We start from the raw sequence: 22,435 nt of genomic DNA, 5'->3' as shown, positions 1-22,435 counted from the left end.
AGTTGGCATAATTTTTGCATTCTTGACATTTGATTGGTTTAGTAAAATTCAATTTTCCTGTAGATTTATCATAAACCAAGTTTCATGTTATGGTTTGAAAAGTATTAAACATACAAGCTAATTTTATTTTTAAATAAAAACAAAAAAAAATTATGTGTTGCATATTCAATGCTTGGCTCAGAATGAAAAATATTATCTTTCTACTAAGAAACACAAAAACATTATTGGATTTTACCAGTACATCAATTTTATCCATAAAATTTAGACCAGGCTAGTAGGTCTAAACAGAAAATATGGGGAAAATTATTTATATACAACTGTTATATACTGATCAAAATAAATCAGAGTAACAGTATTCCACACTTGCCCTTGTTTGTCAGAGTCTCAAACAAGTATGCCAGGACATTCTCTTCACTTCTGGACCAAACATCAGTTTGCTATGCTAGGTATCTTTCAGGAGTATTCCCTTTGACTTTCTCCTTGCACTTTCAATGTCAGTCCTTGGTGATATTTACATATCACGTGTCTCAGCTCTCTACCGTCATTTTCTTCAGAAAGAAAACAAAAAATGGGAGTTTTAGGAAGGCTCTTTCATGTATTTAGGGCAAACATGGATTCAGACAATTCATCAAGCATGCTGAGCACTCAATTGACCCTGGCTGACACTATGGCAGAAAAATAAATTTAGCAATTAATGGCTTGATGAATTTAAGGAGAGTTCACTTGTCACTGCCATTGCTGTGCACTGAAAATCCAAGGGAAGCCAGCAAGGGTTTTGAGGAGCATCAGAGCTCTGTGGATCACACAAAACCTAGAAATCAGTGGTGATTTCTTGTCTGCAGGAAGGAACTCAAGGACGAGGGGACGCCTCTTCCCGGTATTGGAATGGCACCTAAAAAGCTACTCCATATTCCGACAAATATATGCATCATAATGCTGCAAACTACACACAATATTTTAAATTTATTAAAACAAATGTTAAGCTGATTCATGAGAGTATCTCTGAATTTCCATTACTTCAGGAAAAAAAATTAACACACGTAACAAAACACCAAATTTGGCGCCATTTTCCCCGTAAATTTCTTTTAAAAAACAGAAAAATCTGAAACCAATAACAATTTGAGGCATGGGAGGAAAAATAAGAATATTTATTATCTGTTACCAGACACCTTCACAGGACAGGAAGAAAACTAATTGGTGCTTGTGATGTTCTTAAGGGCCAGAGAAGGAACTGTGAGAGCCTAATCCTCTAATGACTTCAGTGCGAAGTCCAGTCACACAGCAATGTTAGGTAACAGCATCAAAAGAAGAAATAAATTACACTGTAACTACCCTCATTTATGTGTCCTTCTCCTTCTAATTTCATTTTCCAGCATGGCTAAAGCTACGCCCTTAGTTTTGCAATAATTTACACACGTGTCCTTGGATAAAAGAAAGCTGATATGACTGTATAAATCAGACTTTACAGGACAGGTCTTGGAAGGAAGAGATTAAACCTAAAACTCAGTAGTGTGGGTTTAGCACTACCATTTTGCTTTTAAACATCTGCTTTGCAAAGCAAGTCTGACAGTAAGGTAAAACTATGCTTTCCCTGGTTTCCTGTGTGCAGCAGTAATCTATCACAGATAAATGACGAAAGATTTTAAAAAGCACACTGTAAAACTGCTCATCAGATAAAAGTGCTCTTGTAACAAAGTTACATCAACACCTAGAAATTTTGTTGGCTTATCTGATTTCTAGGAATAATATATAATAATGCATTATAATTTCTTTCAGATACAATGGATACAATGTGGCAAAACCATGAATAGGGCTGCACACACTGTCAGCATCCTGATGACACCATCAACTGCAGTGTCAGGCTGCGTTCTATGCAAGAGAAATTTTTCTGTTGGCTAACAAAGATGGCACAATTTGCCTGAGATTGCCAGGAAAATATTTTTTGCTGTATAACTAAAAACTAATGCATACAACCATACTAATTTTCTTTTCAGCATTCAATTGCTAGCTAGATCTTTTATATATTTGTCAAAAAATATCTTTACCATAAACTGGAGTTTCCCAAGCTCAAGTGTGTTAGAAACCAGGAAATGGCAGACGAAAGAGGGTTGTAACTTCAAGTAAGGGGGCTTTGTAAAAAGAAAACCTGGCAAACTCTTGCCATAAACTACAGTTTCAAAGCACATTATACAGCTAGAACTGACATGACTTTATTTCTTGGCTGGACCCTGGAGTGTAAAAACCAACAAAAAGCTGTGACGACCTCCAACTGACAGCAATATTAAATTGATACTTTATTATTGATAAATATATCAGTTCCTGGTGCAGGCTGTCACAGCAGTTCCCAGCTCTACAACCCAGGAACCATTGAACACTGTGTTGGGGTAGTGCAGCCACACTCTCTGTAAGACAAATCCTGAAGCACTCATTAAAAATATTTTGCAATATTTTGAGCAAAATATGTGCCTGGTAAACATAAATAACACTCCAATTGCTTTATGACTTTTTGAAGAAAAGCAAAAGTTGGTCTTTCAGAAAAAGACACTTGTATATAACAACAGGGGAGAATATTTGTGCGGGTGCACCGCCCATCTCTGTGCACAAAACCTTTTTCCCTGCAGGAATATTATAGAATAAGGAGATTAGTGCCTCATTTAATGAATATTTTTGGCAAGCATGGTGAACGTGATGTCAAGACAGATACAGGCGCTCGAATCACACAGTTCAGTCCAAAGAGCAAACACTGGTAGGATGACACAAGAATCTCAAGTGCATGCAAAAAAGCCATTGCTGAGAAGCTGGAGTAAATGCAGAGGCCATCTTACAAATAGCAGTAGCATACACAATGTTAACTCAACTGCTTACCCACTAAGTACACCAAGAACCAGGTTAAGTACGAAAAATGAGCCAAGGATGATAAGACTAACAAAATAGATCCATGGCCACTCACATCCTATTGCATCATTTACCTGTAAAACGCAAGGAAATAAGTTATGATTCAGTCATTCATTAAACAGCAGAGTCCTTTTTGCAGCTGCCAGATCACATAGGTTCAACATAAAGTTTATGGCTTATCCAGATCTTGGAAAAAATGAACGAACAACTGTTTAAATTTACTTACCCAAATTTTGTTGTAGATGCGAGGCAATACAGAATTAATTGAAATAACTTCTAAATGAGTGCATGAGAATTGTTAGTGTTTTTTATGACTTTGCCAAAAGGACATGAAGAATACATACTGATAGGTCTAAATTCTGATTTTAGTGTTTGTATGTTATTTATATGATAGCTACAGAGAACTTTTTGTGTTCTAATTGAAGGAGGAAGCAATAGAGGTTTATTAAAAGGTGCCATCCCAACTGAAATCTCACCTGTATGAGATAACCTGTGTGTTCTTGGCAACTGAATTCAGGACTCTGCCTTCATGATGAAAAAGGTGTATGCTTACCCGCTCAATACACCAAGAACAAGATTTAGTACGAAAAATGACCCAAAGATGACGAGACTGACAAAATACACCCATGGCAATTCAAATCCCATTGCATCATTCATCTGCAAGAAATAAGATGATCTTATAGAGTAGATCACTGCATTAACAGCAATGAAGAGTCAGAGAAAGGAAAATTTGATCATTCAGGTTACATAACACTCTATGCATTCCTTCAGAAATCCAAGAAGGACAATAAGAGCAAGAAAGCACTGGTCACATTCCCTTTGCATTCCTAACACATACCCTAAAACAAAATGCTGAGTGAAGCTAACATTTGGATCAGAAATATTATCGAACATAAATGGAGTACTGCAACAGTTCTGTTCTTTAAATGCTGAGAACATGAGCTATATTTCAGATCTCCAGTTAAGATGATGATCACAAACTACACTGAAACATTAGGATGATCATTTGAGAAAATAAACAGCAATGTGAATCTCAACTGTACAAGCAGTATGAGCTGTTGTAACATGGAATTCCCACCATTTTTCCTGAAATACAGCAGTCAAATGCACTCAGACATCTTAATTCAAAAAGAAATAAATGAGAATGAATCTGTGTGAAAAGCATGAACACAATTTTAGAAACACAATGGAAACATGGAAACATCCCAGGAAAACTTCTGAATGTAAATTATATCCAGATCAAGGCCGAATGAAATTTAAAAAGTTGTTGCTGGTGGTTTTTTTTTTAAAGCGACGTTGAAGTAACAGAGCTTTCAATACACTCTTTATAGACTCAAACATTTTCTATAAAGATCTCTTCCACTTGCTATTCTCAGCTAGCTCATTATACCTATCAAAGGATGGACTTGTGAAACATACCCATGGAGATCTAAAAAGGCCTATTCAGAAAAACAGATATTTTTAAACAGGGAAATGTTTGTGTATAGGATACAGGTGCAAAAAGATATTTTGGTAAGTCACAAAAATTGTTCTGACACGAAGCTTCTTGGAAACGGTTCTTCTTGAAGAGGAATTATTCCAGCTTTTGCATTAGATTCTTCTTAAAATTTTTTATAGTCATGGAAATTCAGCAGATGATAAAAATACTTATGGTGTTGTAGAACAATCTAGTTGCAAATCTGTTTTCTCTCCTGTTAATGCCATTGTGTTTGTTGTATCTGAAAGCTTTGATTAGGCTTTGAGCTCTATTGACAGTCAAGTTTGACACCTCTCCCTAACATCTCTGTTGGAATAAACCTACTAAACATGGGAACAAATATTTTTCAAAATTACTTCTTTTGTTTTATCCCCTGTCTTAATTAATATCAACCTCAGTTTCTGCAAGAGGGGTTGTTGGAGGGTTAGACAGAAGCATTAAGTCTTTGCAGATTAAGGCCCAAAGGCACTTCTCTTCAATGGTAATCTGTAATAACATCAGTTTATACTTAGCAAAGTAAACAAACCAGATTAGTTTACACAGCTTCTTCATGCACCTTTTAAAAGAATCTATGCATCATCTTTTAAAATGCTTTTTTAATTGAACTGAGGTACTGAAAAGTAACTTAAAATTACACTTGCTTCAAAAAAGAAAAACATGAAAATATATCTTTGATTTGGATTTTTTTCCTCTTCCAATAAAACTGTATTTTGGAGAAGTTAAAATAGAAAAGGGTTATAGCCATTCAGTGAGACTGGGATCATTTCCTTCAATTTCAAGAGATCCCAAGCTTTCATTGTTCAGTCCTGCAATATTCATATGGGCAAGTCTTTCACAATGCTGCCATTATACCTACTTAGTCTCCAGGGCAACGCTTTCAGCAATCCTTGGCGCATCAGGGGGCTCTGTTAAGGACAGTGGCTGTGGTGTTTCAGGTTTTATCATCCATACCCATTCTGCCAAAGCAAGTCCCCTATGTTTGAGAAGCTTTAGCAATGAAGCATCAAAGTCACTGAGTAGAACATCCCAGTGCCCAGGCTGAATTTCTCCCTCATCCCAGTGGATTGCCCCTTGCCTTCTTTCAAGTGTAGGCATCTGGCCTTATGTTTTAAGAATAATATTTACTCAATTTTTGTTTAAATGTCTATTCATAATTATTTTACTACTTTAGAATTGAGTTTGCTTCATAGACCTGACTCATACCATAAGGCCAAGTGTTTTTTCTAGCAATAACTGATCAGAGCGAACATTTTAATTAAATTTCAAATACATCTGAATGCATTTTGCATCTAGCAACTATACCATTGGCAGGCAGTTGTTGCAAGTCACCAGAGTTCAGAGTGAAGACATAAATTCCTCCAGTATTGATGCCAACATTTTCTGCTATGTATCATTTCGAAAAACCTGAGAGACTAATATTTACAATTTTACTTTGAGCAGAGCTCAAAAAACAGAGCTCTGGGAGTCACTGCAATACAACTCCATGCTCTGCTTTTGATCGTAAAGAGAACATTTTCAAGCAGCCAGGCATTCTGCTAACTCTAACCCAGGAGCAAAGCTGAAATTCTCTTGTTCTGTCACAAAGGATCTGTTAGTATGAGCAGCTGTGATTTGCATTCACTTTATAATTAGCAACATATAAAAAAATTCATTCTCACTTACGGAGTTGGATTTTAAGCCCAATGTTTCAGGCTAATCTATCTAATTATATATTATAGATTTGCTTCACTAATGCTTTATGAAGCAAAAATTGCAGCTAACCAATACTAGAAGAAATGTTTCAGTTTGGGCAGATGCTGAACTACTTCAAAAGAATTCCATAACTCTGGAACACCTGAACCTAGTAGAACACCTTGGCAATAATCTAAGATTGAATTCCTAAAAACTACTCAACAACTTTATCATTTAATTCTAGATACAATTAAACTCTAATCAAGTAATGCATTGTCATTTCTATTCATGAAGTAATATTTAAGACTGCATTAATACCAGAGATCAAAGTATAAAAAGAAGTCTTTTCCTTCTGGAAAAGTTTGCTGCTCATTTCATGCATGTCAAATGGCATTTTCCATAACTTCCAATTAAAGAAAGATTAAAGGAATTGATTTGCCTTCTGATTAAAAATGGAGACAGAGCTTGGCTAATAATATGAGAACAGGAAAATCTCCATCCTCAAAACCAAGATATATTCACTTGAAGGGATTAATGTTGACTTCTCACCCAAAGTGCAGAACAAGGAGTTAAAGTCACAAATTCCAGATGCACTGAAGCAAATCCAGGAATTCAAGGAGATTTCACATCTGAAATCCTCAGCAAAATGTCTTGCAAGAATCCCCTGCCCTGTGTCTCAGGGGTGCACTGTACCAAAGGAGGTGTCATATTTAATGGCTCTCAATGGACTTGTTCTGTCTGAGGCCATGAGGCTTTCAGCCTTCATAACACCTATGGCAAGGACACTGCCAAGCACCATCCTTCTTGCCCTTTGTCTTTTTAAAGATCTAGTCTCGCTTTCTGAATGTCAGTTCTCAGCAGTTTGTCCATCACATCAACCAGAGGGCAGATGAGATAAGGAATATGAAGGACAAAGTATTTTTCTAATCCCTTAGTTCTGTTTCACCATAACAGTAGATGTGTACCACACATTAATTATCTGGGTCTTTATGTTTACACATATATGTTGAGTTTGCAGTCTTGAAGAATTATCTTGAGCTGATCAGACAAACATGGTACAGTCTGAAATGCTTCAAGTGGCACCTCAAGTGGATGAATTATCTTGTAAGCTGTGCTGCAGTTGGAGTCAACTATCAATACAACACAGCATAAATGATCAGAGACCAAGACTGAAGTGAAACAGGGAAGAAGTCAGGTTTACTGCAGATATAACCCTTAGTATTACACAGCAGCAGATGGCAAACTTCAATCTAAAACATCCATTAGAAATCATTTAAATCTCATTTATCCCTATCTATGGTAATTGTGAGTAAAATCCTCACATGCAATTGCACACAAATGAAGGTCTTACTTTTCTGTACTGCTATTCATTTACTGAAAACTGTTGCAAACTCAATTTGTAATTAATATAAACTCTACCCGGGGTTAATGATAAAACAAAACCTCTAATTCTGCTTTTGTACCACTACAGATACAATGTGCTGATGCATTAACCTTTTTTGGTTTTCCACAATGTTTAAAACCCTCTAAAGTTTCTTAGCTTCCTTAGGTTTAATTTTACCTTCTTCTTTTCATAACATTCCAACAGACACACAACTGGTGGGTTTACTTAGTGCTACCTATAATCTGCCTCATCATCTTAAAAATTGTACAGACTGACAAACTCAGCCTCTTGATAGCTGTAAAAATCCTTCATACATTAGTATTTTGTGAAGTGGGACTAACCCTGCATTCTTGGAAGCATGCAAGGGAGTTTCACAAAACCCCAGACCACGCTATTTATTCTACTCAGTGCAAAGCACACCAGAGAGCTTTTCAAAGCTGCCTGGCTTCAAAGGTTTTGTCCTGAGATATTATTGGCTGAAGTGGAGTTAACTTAAAGCTGACTTAAAACAGGCTATGCTTGAAGCACAGCAACCTCTAGGTTGGTTTATAAAAGCATGGAATTTTATATTCGATGTTCTGGAGTCAAAGCACAGATTTCCCTGATGCTCTCCTGGTTGGATAGATGCAGATTTATTGTGCTTCTGACACAGAATGGAGATGCACTGGTGGGGTGTGCCCCAAGATCACTCTTTGTTAAGCATTTCAGCTCAGCAACAACTGGAAAAATGAGAATTCCATGGCTCAGGCATCAAGGTAGGCCTAAAGAGAAAGAGATCCCATCGAGAAGCGTAAAATTGTCACAGTACCTAGAGAGCCTCAAAATTGCTTAATCACCTCTTAAATTTGGTCTCTGTCTTATGTTATGTAAGCTGGACTGTACAATTGCATACAGGACACACGTACAGGATCACATAAAAGTGATTCTCTCACGTTAAACCTCTACTTGGAAGACGCTGCTTCAGCTTAATGAATTTGCTTTGATCAATGTGAACAGACCTCATTTTCTCCCTTCTGTTGGTTTTAGCCACACTTCACAAATGAGGCATAAAATTTTGGTACTCCCATAAAGCATTTAATCTTCAAAACATAATTGTTTATAAATTTTTACTATGATTGCTTGGAAATGAGTTTAGATGCAGGTCTTTCTTTTGCATTCAGACACTGTGTTGTATCTAATACTATTTTAGCTAATTCCTGTTAGTGGCATTCCATTAATCAGCTTACTGTCTTACTGGGAGGAGGGGCTGGGCAGAAATCAAGTAATGGTTCCAAGGAAAGCCAAGATGTCAAACGTGACTGTGAAGAAATTGTGTTATCTTTTTCAGATAGCTGTCTATCCCTGCTTGAATCTGCAGAGCAGATGGACAGAACCATAACAAAATGAAGAGTACTACCTCTGCAAAACAGTAACCCAGAGAAGGTTTGCTATTGAGCACTACCAGCTTTAATAAAATCTGTATTCCAGATATAACAAAATCCAAGATAGGAGCATGTTAATTTCAGATTTACAATTTGTTAGTGCTTGTACCTATTTATCTATATTGCCCAAACTAATTTCACAAAAAGTTATAAAACCTACACATAGATTTGGTTTGTTAAATCTAAGGGCTCAAAAAACTATTAAGTAAGTAATGTGATGAAAAATGTGTTTATTTTTTAAATAGTTAGCTACCATGTATGAAAATGAAAAGTTATAGTATCCACACAGATGTTCTGTACTAAACACCTTTTTTCTTTTTGAATCTGCTATTCCATCTATAAATGTACATTATACAACAATTGGATGTATTTAATATTTCCCACATACTGGATACAAAAAAATACAAGTACAATGCATTTACTATTCAGAGAGATGATGTAAAATTGCTACCTTAGTTTACGTAGCAACAACGAGCAAAGCCCCAGTAGTAAGGAAGATCTAAATTTATCTACTAAATTGTTATCCTGGGACAGATTGGGAACTAGGAATGTTATAAAATAATTGTTTGCTTCTTATGGCAAAGTTTTTGGAAGAAAGTCTAGCTGATGGACTAGTGGAGTTCTTAGCACAACCCCAAGTTTAGCCTCTCTTTCCAATCCAGTTTCTACCCAGTTTTATTTAAAATTTCTGGGGAGAAATAATAAGTTTGTCTTAGTATTTGAAATAATCTGTGACAAGAAATTAGTTCCACACTTTGACTGCAGTACAGGTCAGCAGTCAGCTGAGGCTGAGATACCAGATATCTTGTCAAAGTCAATCAAATTCACCTCATGGGAAAGATATTTCCCTGTGAGTTACTTTAAATTCCTCCTCAGGTGGGCTCTTTGTGTTAAGAGGCTAATTGGAAAAAAATTCTACTATATCATATATTATTAAATTATGTATATTTATATATGTAAATCACATCCTTTTTGATCATAATTCAAACTTTTGATCTGTATATTCCTTGGCTGGGTAGCTCTGTTTGCCTCTGTCTGAATTTGATCAGTCCCTTTTTTCTCTTTCTGAAATTAAGTCCTGTCTCCTTGCATTCCAAAACTGGATGACTCAGAGCTTTTAACAACTAGAGAACATAAAAAGGTAATTAGTCCAAATCATTACCTAAAAGGTGGGGGGGTTAATCTTGATTTTAACATGAAACCAGATTCAAGTAGTTAACATTCAAATGGAAAAAATTCTGCCTGAAGTCCCTGGCTCTTTAGGGAGATTTATGCAGTATATTAATGCTGTCATCCAATATTTCTATCACTCTTTCTCCAGCTGTACATCATGTGTTAACTTTCTGCCTATGTAGTCATGGAAGGCTGGGAGCTCTGTGCATGCAGCACAACAATGCCTTTGGGGATGAGCTGACTTGTTTCACTCAAGAGCCTCCCTCAGATGACCTGTGAGTGGTGCTGAGCAATGCTAGCAGAACAGCACTAAGCTTTCCTTTGGTACATAAGAGGAAAAAGCAGAAATAAGTATTTTCTAAGATTTTTCAGGCATGTTTCCTCACAGTTTTTAACATTGCTAAGTATTTGCAACTGATTTACAAATGGAAAAAAGCTGTGAAGCATTCTTTGACTTCTTGCAGACAATAAGCTGAAATTCATTGCTGACAAGTATTGTTTGGATGCAGGAGCATGCCTTCCCTTTCTGCAGGGGGAACAGGACTAACATGGTTAAATTGCCCTAAGCAGTTGATTCCCACTAGCTTATTAAATCATTCAAAGTTCTAGAGTATTATTGCTTATTTGACTCTTGGTCACATTTTTGGAAAGGTATTTTTAGGAAACTCCTTGTCAGCACTCTGATGACAGTTTTGATAATACTTCAAACATGTTTTGCAGTTTTTTGTTTATAGCCTAATAATACATTTTGTGCATGAGCCAAGGGGTTTTCTTGTGTAATATGTATTTGTAAAACATTTGCTTCTGTTTATGAAATATCTTTGGTTGCACGTCAGCTGGTTTGAAGTACACTGTGTCTGAGTCTGTCCTTAAGATGCTTGAATAGGAGAATTCTAAAAAGTGTCAGGAGTAGAGACTGAGCTCCTGACCTGATCTGATTGACATTAATGCACTGGCTGTGCAGACACTTATGCAAAAGTGCATGTAGACATACACAGGAGTGCAGTGCAGCCTAAACAGTCTGTATTACAGAAATGATGGATTATTTGGAGATGTTTTTAGATGCTTCAAGGAGTATATTGGGGGATATAAAGCTCAATTTTGAAAACAGGAAACAGGTTCCTAAATGCAGCCTTTTTAGTTATAAAAGCAGAGGAACAATGAATGAAGTATTTCTTTCATGATAATATGTTATTAGCAAAAAGTAGTACCAGTTTTTAAAAGCTGACATATCAGTAAAGGGTATATTTTGAAAAAAACTGACATCCCTTGCCTTAAACCTTATATGAGCTTTAGGTATATTTTAGATTGCCTAGACTTTTCAAGTAATGAACTGAGTATTTTAAGCAAGAATCCTTTAGAAAATATCTTGTTAACATATCAGTAGGTGTATTAATAGGCAAAACCATGTAAGACATCAGTGTATCATTATTCAGCAATTTTAGCTTGAGTGCTTCAATCTCAGCAGTCTCCAGATCAATCTGAACAGTGCTAGACAGGTGTTAGAGAACTGGGGAGCTTTAAAATTTGAGTTAGTAATGCAGCATCTGTCCATAAAATTGACCTAGTAAAAACCAGTAGCCACTAATACATTTGTCCCATCTTTGAAGCAACTGTGCTGGCAACCCATCCCATTAGGAACTTTGTTTCTCAGAGGCCCTGACCATCTCTCATTCCAGCTACAGTTGGATTATTCAAGTGTAGTAACTCAAGATAACTTCACTATGGTGAAAACAAGAATTAAATGTGATAATTTTGGTGCTCATGGGAAAATTGGGGGTTTTTCTGGCAAGTATCACTGCTCATTATCTGTGTTCCCATGTATCAAGCAAAGCAGCTAAAAATAAAAAGCAATTTACAAAATACATGTTTGCCATTAATAGATTATACATCGAGATGTTTCAAAGACATGGGAAAAATCTGGAGCCAGATATGCAAATGCAGATTCAAGTTCTGCAATTCCTGAGAGCTTGCTAGCATAAATTGGAAATGAGGTAGAGAGTACTATGCTCTCAGCTTTAGAATGTGAGCCAGAGCACTAAAAACTTGGGCACACAGAGGGCTGCCACTTGGCTGATAACAGGGACTGCACCAGGATCCAAGACGAAAAGGATGAGCCTCCAATTAGGGCTCCAGAGCAAACAGAAAGGACCATGACTGGGAATAAACACAGTCCCAACATGGAAAACATACAGAAGTGCAGACACAAACATACAGTTTGGGAGCACACCTGGTGCACTGGCTGCTGAAAACAAGGAGAACACCCCTTAACCTCTAAATTTGAACCTTTGGCACTAAGGAGCCATATCTTTTGTGGATAAACCACATCATGCCTGCTATCCAGTGAGTTAAGAGTAAGTTAGAGAAAAGAGGCCAGGTGAAGACACTAAAACACAGTAGGACATTTGGGATTGGGATGCAAACTGGTGAGCAGCAGGATGCCCACATACGCCACCATGATCTGAAGGGTGCCCAGCAGCAGCAGAATCGAGGCCTCAACTTACAATAGATATGCATAAGAGAAAATTCATTATTGGTGCGTAGAGAACTTTTAAAGCAAGTTTACTGTCGTTAACCAGGTGATAAGGAGCTGTGCCAGTGAGTGCTTTTGGAAGCTGTCATTTTCAGCAGTCATCCTTGCTGACAGAATGTCATTTAACACGATGCAAAATATTGCACAGATTTCACCCACTCACATTACACCTGCTAGCAAGAGAAGCCTACATAAGTTTATTTCATTGTTCACACAGTGACCAAATGAAAAATGAGAATTCTGTGCAGTTTCTAATATTTGTGGGTTTGGTTTCATTTGTTTTGTATAAAACTCATTCAGTCTGTGTATTATTAACAGAGTTCTAAGTAAAAAGCAACCCACAAACCCCATGCACATCGAGCTAAAAAGGCTTCCTCAGATTCTTTGAACATTCTTTTATTACAATTTTGGTATCTCCCTAAAGATTTTACAATTTTCAAATGAAATGAAATCTTTTCCAATTTTTAGCTAAATCTACCTCAGCTTGATCCAGTGATAAAATTAAACATATAAGTTGTCATTCCTCTTGTCCTCAGCAAGTAATTTCAGCCTGCCAATGGGCAACTTTTTGGTCTATACATAGAAAGAATCTGAATCTATAATTTAATTATATAAGCATCAGTTAAGATAGATTCCAAACCCACCTGAATATCTGATTTTGATATTTCACTAGATCAATAAATATTTGTTTCACTGTTAATAATTCCAGTATCATTTGTAACAAAATGAAAAATGACACCTGTGTACCTGTAAATACATTCTACATTGGAAACTCCTTATAGACAAATAAGTACAAACAACTCACATAGCTTTCAATTGTTTATAATTTTTTTACACTTTTCATTTTGTCTGATCATGAAAAGATTCAACATCCTATTTTAATTATTTTAATTTTTTCTGCTGTCAGTGGAGACTGCAAAGGTTTCTAAAGGGCAGCAGATTAATTAGGTCATCAAATCCCAGGGGAAAAAATGTTTAATTCTGAGCCACTCAAGTTGTTTCTATATGTTTTGTAACAATTGTATTCTAAACACAGCAGCTCTCCAAAGCTTTTATATTAAATTTCTTTGAAAAAAGTTGGAGGAATTATCAGGTCCTCAAATGTGGGTATACTTTAACCCCAAAAGATGTTAAATGTTTTGTTTTTTCTAGATAACTATGGCACACCTTCCCTTTCAGGAAGAATTTAAATAATTGCCATCACCATGAACACAAACCATAAAGCACATACTAATTCTGTATTTACAGTCTCCTAGAAAATTAGGGAGAGTTTTAGTGCAAATCCCAAGGAACTGACAAACCTTTACAATGGGAAATCATGCAATAGCCTATAAGTAGCTGTACATAATTGTTACTCATTAGTGTTGAAGGTTCGTATGTTTCTAGCCAGTTTTGTGACTGATAACAGACAGTGAAAGCAGCTATTCACAGTACCCTATTTTTGGTCTTTCAATCCTAAAAGAATGCCATTTTACCATCTTAATTATCTTTAACAGTGATATTCTCTTAAAAACATCTCCATAGTCTATACTTCAGTATTGCAGATTTTATCTGAGACTACACTCTGGTGTTATATGTTTTAGCAACAGTTCATTTCACCTTGATTTGCAACAAATGACCACATAAAATCATGTGGTCATTCACTGGGTAGCACTACATTCCAAAATGCATCCAGTACTCCACAGCAGATGCACTGTTAGTAAATAATCCCACTTATCCAAACAAACTTGAACAAACTCACGATGTGAGCTGCTGTCAGCAACAAAACCTAAAGTTCCACTAAGATACTCCTTGAGATAACTCATCCCTTTTTAACAGTGATCTTTACTAGTAATCACTTTTCTTCTTCCATACATATTTTCTAACATTTGAACTGTTAGAATTATGTTTTTTGTAAGGTCTTAATAGCTGCAAAGACTTACTGCTGAGTAGCAAGTAGTACAGAATATTGTCACTGATGTTCAGCACCTATGGGAGGTTCTGTCACAGACTTCTTGAATGGTCTTGGACAAATCACTCACATCAGATATTGAGATACTCCAAGATTCACAAAACAGTGTCATGTCCCTTAGAGTGGAATAAGGTTAAGCAGAGAAATGTCTATCTATGTTTTTAGGTGACTCCTTTAAAGTGTTTCCTTTAAAAATCTGTGTGTTCATTTTCCTCCACTTTCAGTTTCCCAGTCTGTGTCCAGCTGACTGTTGATGTTGCAAGACTCTGGAAGTACCATACCTTGAACCAAAGGAGCATTTAAAGGTAAGGATTTACACAGGTTTTTGAACACCTTTTGCTGCTTCCATGGAGATGGTGTCAGGGCCACAGCTCCTGTAATTTGCAGTTTCTGAATGGTTAACATGATTTTCAGTCCCCATGGCAAGCAATGTCAGCTGAGAGCTTGCTTTGTTCTAATTTATGTTAAAATTGTGGAAAAATCCGCACAAATACTGCAAAAAGAGAGCTCTTAAACCTAATCAATGAAGACAGACTTAATATCTGTAGGCTCACACAAAAAAATGCTAGTCCAAAGGACATAAATGTAGCTTTACATTTATCCAAATAGAATAGGCAAAAAAACCCTCAAATAAGCAATGAATAAATTTGTTTCTAAAATATCCTTTTATCCTGAGGAGTCCAGTAACAGGCTGTGACTGAAACAAGTACACAGCTGAGCTCATCTCCTGCAAAACTCACCAAGATTTCCTGCTGATGGTATTGTGAAACAGCTCAATTCCCACTCGAACAGAGAAGCTTGTTTAAAAGCAAAGAAAGCTTGGTGATTTATGAACTTACCCAGTACAACACATCAGTCCATCCTTCCATGGTTATACACTGGAACACAGTCAGCATTGCAAATGCAAAGTTATCAAAGTTGGTTATGCCTCCGTTTGGTCCAACCCATCCACCCTTACATTCAGTGCCATTCATGACACACTGACGGCCATTCCCTGAGAATGCACAAGGTGCTGGATCTTCTTCAACTAGTATATCTGGAAAATGACCAAAAAATCCGAACTCTGAGCTCTCAGGTTTTCATGAGTTAACCCTTTACATGAAGAAATATCAACGCTTTTGTGAAAGAAATCCAGATTACAAGCTGAGAAAGGCAATACATGAGAGCTTCAGAGCTTTTAGCTTCTCAAGACCTGGGCCTTACAACCTCAAAATAGGTTAATCAAAACAATGTATAGAAGAGCTTGAGTAATTAAGGAGTGGAAAGAAGCATAATGTAATAACACATCATTTCTTAGAAGTTCCTCATGCTGATTTTTTCTTTCCTCTTCGCTGCTGCTACTTCAATTCATGGCACTTCACACCAACACATGGACCACTCAGGGAAATGGATCTAAATCCTACACAGTCATCTTCATTACTTAGCTAATAGAAAAGCATCTTTAGCCACCAGGTTTCACTACTTCAAAGTTCTCCCACAACACACACTTCCATTTCACTATTTCACCTGGATGGAAGAACATTGTTTTCCTTCTTCACTCATTTCAGAACAGAACTCCTTACCACAATCTGGATTTGTTCCATGTAGGTAGTCACCCTTATTTTCTTCACTACTGATATTTCAACTACACATATCAGAAATGAAAACCTATTCAGAGCATGGCCTAGTCTCTAACTAGTTTGATTTTTTTGTGACTTTGGTATTGGATTTTTTTTTTCCACTTAATGCACTGTACCTAAAATTATGAACCAGCATAAACTGGGCTTACAACAGCTTCAATGCTTTGGCCCCTACTTCTATTTCAAACTGAAATCCCACAGATTTGAAAGAAAACATCATCAAACCCTTATTTTAATCAACAGTTTAATGACTTACCTGAATCAATAAGAAAACAAGATTTGTGCATTTTTCCAATAAAAAGTTCCAATCCTATAATAGCATAGATTATGATTACAAACAATACCAAAAGGGCAATATGGAGGAGGGGGACCATGGCTTTTATAATGGAGTTCAGGACAACTTGTAAACCTAAAAAAAAAAACAAAACAGGATATAAGATATGAACCATATTTCTATGTCTTGCTCTATCAGATTTTACATAATTACATATTATTAGAACTTAATGATACAGACATGCAGAGATAACCAGGTTTTTTTAAAACATCTACTGCCCAGAACAACAAAATGTTCCTGTAGTATAAAAATCTTCATAAGAATCTAAAACTTTCTTTCTAATTAGTTCCTCTGTTAATAAAGGTTATATCATACAAGTCAGTGCTTGAAATGTGTCACAAGAATCTGTGGGTGCTTTTATAAAGAAAGGGCATGTAGTCAGAGTGTCCCTGTAGGTCATTTTATATAACCTTTAAGAAGTTCTGTGCTAAAACAAAAACTTTGTGGCAAGTTCTGAGAAAATCTACACTCAGCCAATTGTAGAACTGTCTTTTTGCTCTGGGAGAAAAATATAGTTAACTGGGAAAACACATTTGTATTCTGAATACACTTATTCTTCCATCATTTATCCTTTTCAAAACTGCTCTATTTTCTTTTTTTCAATTAAATATTTATCCAGCTTGAATGAGTGAATCCACAGTACCAATGAGAATAAAATATGCCTCTTTTATAACTTGATAGACCTTCTCTCTGACATTTCATAGGACTGTTCTGTACCCACTGAAGTCCTTTTGCCAAAAATCAATCATTTCCATGTAATAGTCCACGATATAATAAACACAGAATTAGCTTTCTTCCTTTGAATGCCCTGGAAGGAGCTGAACTGTAAGCTGTGAACCTCATATAGCCCAAAAACCTTCAATACTTAATAAAGCATTAAAAGAAAACAGGAAATATCAGAAAATACAATTGCTTTCCTTAAACAATATTGTTCTACTTTTTAAGTTTCCTAATTTATCTGTTAGCTCTGCTGAGATAAACAGAAGGCATTCATGTGCATTGGAGGGAGCAGGAAACATGAAATGTGGAACGTGCTCTGGCATACAACTTACCAACATATAAACTATTTTAGGACCACCTACACTTTCAAATGCAGGCCTTTAGAATAAAAAAAAAAAATTTGAATTTTATTTTCTGGTTTATTTGCATTTTAACATGTAATTTACTTTTACATAAAGCTCCTAAAAAGGAAGTGTATTCCCCTGTCTGCTTATTGAACTGTATAAGATCATACATTGACTGAATTCACAATCCCTTGTTCAGCTTGAAATAGGATATCATTCATCTTGAAATTCACTTTATATATGTAGCCAGATAAAAATCTCAGCTTTATCCCATTTCACTTCTGTAGTGTCTGGAAGAAGACAGTTAAATAATCAGAGCAGTTACTTTCCTCATTGCAATGGAAATAAAGAGAGCAGAGCTTACTGGGCACTCCTGATACAAGCCGGAGAGGTCGCAATACACGAAAGGCTCTGAGGGCTTTGACATCAAAGCCACCAGGTTTGCCACCCGAGTGGCTGCCACCATCTGTTTCTTTGGTTAATTGTTCCAATATTACACTAAATAATCTGGAAAAGGAGATGAAAGGTAAGGTCATCACTATCCATTTACCACGCAGTCAAAGATGTTGCTTTGGAAATTAGTTGAACTGCAGATCATTCTGAAAAGCTGTTCAGATGTCAAATTGAGAGGTATATTTACACATTAAATCATGACAGAAAGAGCTATGAAGTGCAAGACTTTATAATCCCTCTAGAGAATGAGGATCACACAGTAGCCAAAAATTTAGCATTCAGCTTATATACACAGTTTTCTATTTTTAAATAAATGAAGCTACTTTGCCACTTTTGTTCAAACATTTTAACTTTAACATTTGGAGAATTAATCTTCCCTTTAGAAGAAGAAATAGATAATAACTAAAACCATCTGGTTTAATTTTGGTGGAATACATGAACTCCAAGTGGCACAGCAGTACAATATTCTATATACAGTCAGCAGAAACTGAGTATTTTAAAAACAATTAGCGTTCACCATTTAATAACACCAAAAAGATTTGTTTCTTACACATAATACCTATGAGGAAAAATATATTCCCAGATGGCTCATTTATTATATTGTATTTTTTCCCTGCAGAAATGAATTAGTCATTCATTAGAATAGTTTGCACTATTATAGACTTTTATTTTGCTTTCCCACTCTTAGCAGAAATTTAAAGTGATGCATGTTCTTGAAATACAAATTAATCTTAGGTTTATTTTAGTTTGGAGCTCCATTTCAGACACATGGTTTTCTAGACTCTCACTAGACTACACAAACTGTGTTATCCTTTGCACAGAGTCTGTAGTTCAATAGTTGCAGAGCTACACTTCTCCCAAAAGGATTATCAAGTTAATAGAGTTTTGCAATCATGAGAAATGTTCCACACTTGTAAAGAATGCCAGAAATGTGCAGGGTTTTAGTTTGGTCATGAAAAGTTTTCACAACTTTGGTTAAGAACTCTGTCACGCTGGATAGTTGCTTGAAATCATATATTATTTAATGGGGTGCCTAAACTAGATTATTGAAGGCTTTACCCTGCCCCCAGTAAGCAGCTGACCCATATCAGTCAATACCCATCCCTAGGACTGCTTCGTTCTGCTCCAGGGAAAAACTCAGCCACAAAGACTCTAAAGATGTTACAAGGAACATCAGCAGCCCACATACTGTTATACCAAATCCAGACATTGAATATCAGGTCTGATCCAGGCCTAGAATTTAACAGAAACATAATTGCAGGAAAACAAACCACCTCAATGATTTCAAGAGTGACTATTTATGCTCTGAAAACAGACATTATTAAAAAGGCTTCTAAATCAAGTCCTGAATTCAGAGAACCTTTCAGCCTGTCAGTTCATAGAACATTCAGAAAATTAAACGGCATAGGAAGCTGCTATGAAAGCTTTCTCTACTGGGACCTTATTTTTTCACAGAAATCAATGGAAATTAGGTGGGAGGCCATGCAGGTAAGTGGACTACTCAAAGTAATTCGTACTCTGACGGGTTACAGAAAGAAATGACAAAGAGTAGAAAGCATCACATTCACAGCTGTATCTACAGCTCTGTTATTTTATGTTGTCCAGCTGAAACCAGGACATATGTCATTCCTAAAACGCCATTAAGGTATAAAACTATTGATCTTTATTGAAATTTACGCTCATATTCCTCTAGAGTTTACCAAAGTTTAAAGGTTTAATTAAGCTTTGATTTTAAAAATGTTTCTATATGTGTTTCCCTTTTGCTTGTAGAGATTTCTTTAGGTATAATTAAGATTAATGCATTTGGACTGCTACAGTTTCTGCTGAGAATGCAAATTTCAAGACATTCAATACAGGACATCGTGGCAGCTCTTCCAAAGCTATTGGAATACCTATTGAAATTTTACATTGAAGCTAGTCAAATAGAATCAGGTCCAGAAGTGATTCCATATCCACCTTGGGTTATATATGAAAAATCAATTTTTCACTGGGCTTTTAAGTATTAATTAAATAAATGGGACTCATGCTTGCTTAATCACGTAGGTTGTGTTCTTACTGAAAGAACAAAAACATTGTTCACAGTTTTGTCAGTATGTCATGTTGTGAAAGGTCCACCTTGTCTTAAAGGCTGGTGACAACCTGCAAAATAGTTTATATTCCAAACTTGTGGGTTTGAATCAGACTTAATCTTAGTGTGATATTTTAGGCATTTGATAAGATATAGTCCTTTTTTATTCATAATTTCAACAAATCCAGTGTGAGCATTTGACCTAACTACATTTAGCCTCCAATAATGAGTGTTTTAGGAATTAGTGGAAAATTTTTTAGTTATCATGTATTTAGGACACAGCCAAAGATAGAGGTCATGTTAATTAGACTGCTCCAGGGTTACTGTAACTCTGTGGTCACTCGACAAAAGGGAAGAGGTCTATTCAAGTGCCTGCTTGGCAAGGGAACAGAGCTCGTGTGTGACAGTCTCCAACCTGCTCACCAAGCTTCCCCTTCAGGCACAGGGGCCAATCTGTTGAGAATGACCCGACCTGATGAAGGATCTATTTATACACAAATTTTAGTCCTGGACCAAAACTGCCTGCATGCCAAGGGACTGGCCCAAATACAACCTTCTCAGTAACATTTAGTATCTCATAATCAAATAGTTACAAATCAGGCTTTCTTATATTCATAGTACTTCACCAAATTTAACAATGCCTTTTACCACAAATTCCTTTACTTAGCATCTCTTTCCTTTCCTTAACGCAGTGACAACCTAAAAGCAGCACACACTCTAGTTTCTGGGCCTTTTCAATTACAGGCAACTCTTGATTGGTTTCAATTTGAAAATTAAATTAGAATTGCACACTGCAAGCCAAGGTTGTGTTTGCTACAACATACAAAGTTATACATGGATAATGTTCTCCACGTTCTAGATAATTCATATTTTTAGCAAACAAAATTTACGGTACTGGTTAAACAGTTTTTTAACAATCTCGACAATATTTAGGAAACTGGTGAATATATATCTCAAGATTAATTCTCTAGATAGCTGAAGCTAGGATCTAATGAAGTAGCACAACCACTGACATGGAGTTGCTGACAAAATAATTATTTATCATAAGTAGATGCATAACATAAGTGTGAGACTCCACTCAGAACCTGCATAAGGCCCAAGCAGTCCCTTCTCTGGGCAAAAAACAAACTCTCCAAGGTTTCCTGGTAGAACAAGGTGCACAGGGGTAAAGGAAAAAAAGGCATTTTTATCATACATTCTACCCCAGGCAAGTCAAAATAATATCTGTATCTGGGGCCTGATGTGCAGCACCCAATTTTACTCAGATTTTGGGAATATCAAGGAATCACTCAGTTAATTCTGTCTCCCCAGCCACTCTTCTCCACTTTGGAACACGTGGGTCCTCCAGAGGTCTCTGTGGAATAGATGAACTCCACACAATTGCAGTGAAGGGTTAAACAAATAAACAAAATAACAATGCACAGCACTTAACAGATCAACATATGGAACTACACCAGGAGTTTACCTTGGACTGCGGAAATCTCCAGCAGGACTCAGAATTCCCTGGGAATTTCTACTGTAAATTCAATGCAGTCTATAGCCACAGATAGCACTGAAAACTTTTAGGACTTTTAAAATTTTTTTTCACTCAGTTCATTCTTTTACTCCAAAGAAACAGAAATCCAGCACAGGCAAACAGACCTATACCTACACCTCCCTGTAAAGAAAACTTTTATTTGTATAATGAAAGATAAGTTACTTACCCTACTATTACTATTACAAAATCCAGTAAATTCCATCCATTTCTAACATATGCATTGGGGTGTAATAATAATCCATATGCTATAATCTTCAAAAATGTTTCAACTGTAAAAATTATCAGGAAGGCATATTCTACTTTTTCCTGTAGAAGACAAAAAAAGTACAATGAAAGACTATGAATGTAACAGCTCTTTTTTACTGTTTACAATTTGCAACAAGTGGGTACTGATCAGGACTAAGGAAATAGTACACGGTACACAGGATTTAATTGTATAACACTTAATGACAACTGTACTGACAAGGTTATAATTATATAATTGCATGAGATTTTCTTGTTTTTACATTCTGTGAGAGGAAAAAGAAAGCTGTTTCTGCAAACATGTACATACTGTACCTTTGCTTAAGCAAACAGTCCCATCCAGGTCAATAGGACTCTGCATTCATTATAACCAGAAAACACTGTAGAACAGAGCCCTGGAAATATCCTTGGAAGGTAAGCAGTGGTATACATACTTGCACTACTCAAAAAGTTTTAATTGTTTAATGTTTAATTTTATACTGTCTTGCAACTTTTTAATCTTGATATGGAAGCTTACCTTGACTTATTCTCCCTTCCACATCACCAGAATTTCTTTAAAATACCCTATTATGTTTGAAGAAATTTTAAGGTACTGTACCACCACCTCATATC

General features: G+C 36.2%; 1 protein-coding gene across 19 annotated transcripts in view; it reads right to left on the bottom strand.

Annotated features, from left to right (window-relative positions):
• CACNA1D (calcium voltage-gated channel subunit alpha1 D) overlaps positions 1 to 22,435 on the bottom strand; it is a 172,101-nt gene that overhangs the window by 87,615 nt on the left and 62,051 nt on the right. For 15 of the 19 annotated variants that reach the window (XM_039558788.1, XM_039558771.1, XM_039558775.1 and 12 more), the window contains exons 4-8: positions 21,747 to 21,886; positions 17,887 to 18,029; positions 16,381 to 16,533; positions 15,345 to 15,541; positions 2,866 to 2,969 (exon numbers count right to left, since the gene is read on the bottom strand). In XM_039558788.1, coding sequence (XP_039414722.1) covers positions 2,866 to 2,969; positions 15,345 to 15,541; positions 16,381 to 16,533; positions 17,887 to 18,029; positions 21,747 to 21,886 — 737 coding nt within the window. Of the gene's footprint in view, positions 1 to 2,865; positions 2,970 to 3,448; positions 3,553 to 15,344; positions 15,542 to 16,380; positions 16,534 to 17,886; positions 18,030 to 21,746; positions 21,887 to 22,435 lie in introns of all 19 variants that reach the window. The other 4 variants (XM_039558772.1, XM_039558786.1, XM_039558789.1 and 1 more) reach the window with 1 other exon arrangement.

Source organism: Corvus cornix, chromosome 12, assembly GCF_000738735.6.
Source record: "Corvus cornix cornix isolate S_Up_H32 chromosome 12, ASM73873v5, whole genome shotgun sequence".
In the NCBI taxonomy this organism is placed as follows: Eukaryota; Metazoa; Chordata; class Aves; order Passeriformes; family Corvidae; genus Corvus; species Corvus cornix.
The sequence above is the reverse complement of the archived record's forward strand: the minus strand, read 5'-3'. Positions and strand labels throughout refer to the sequence as shown.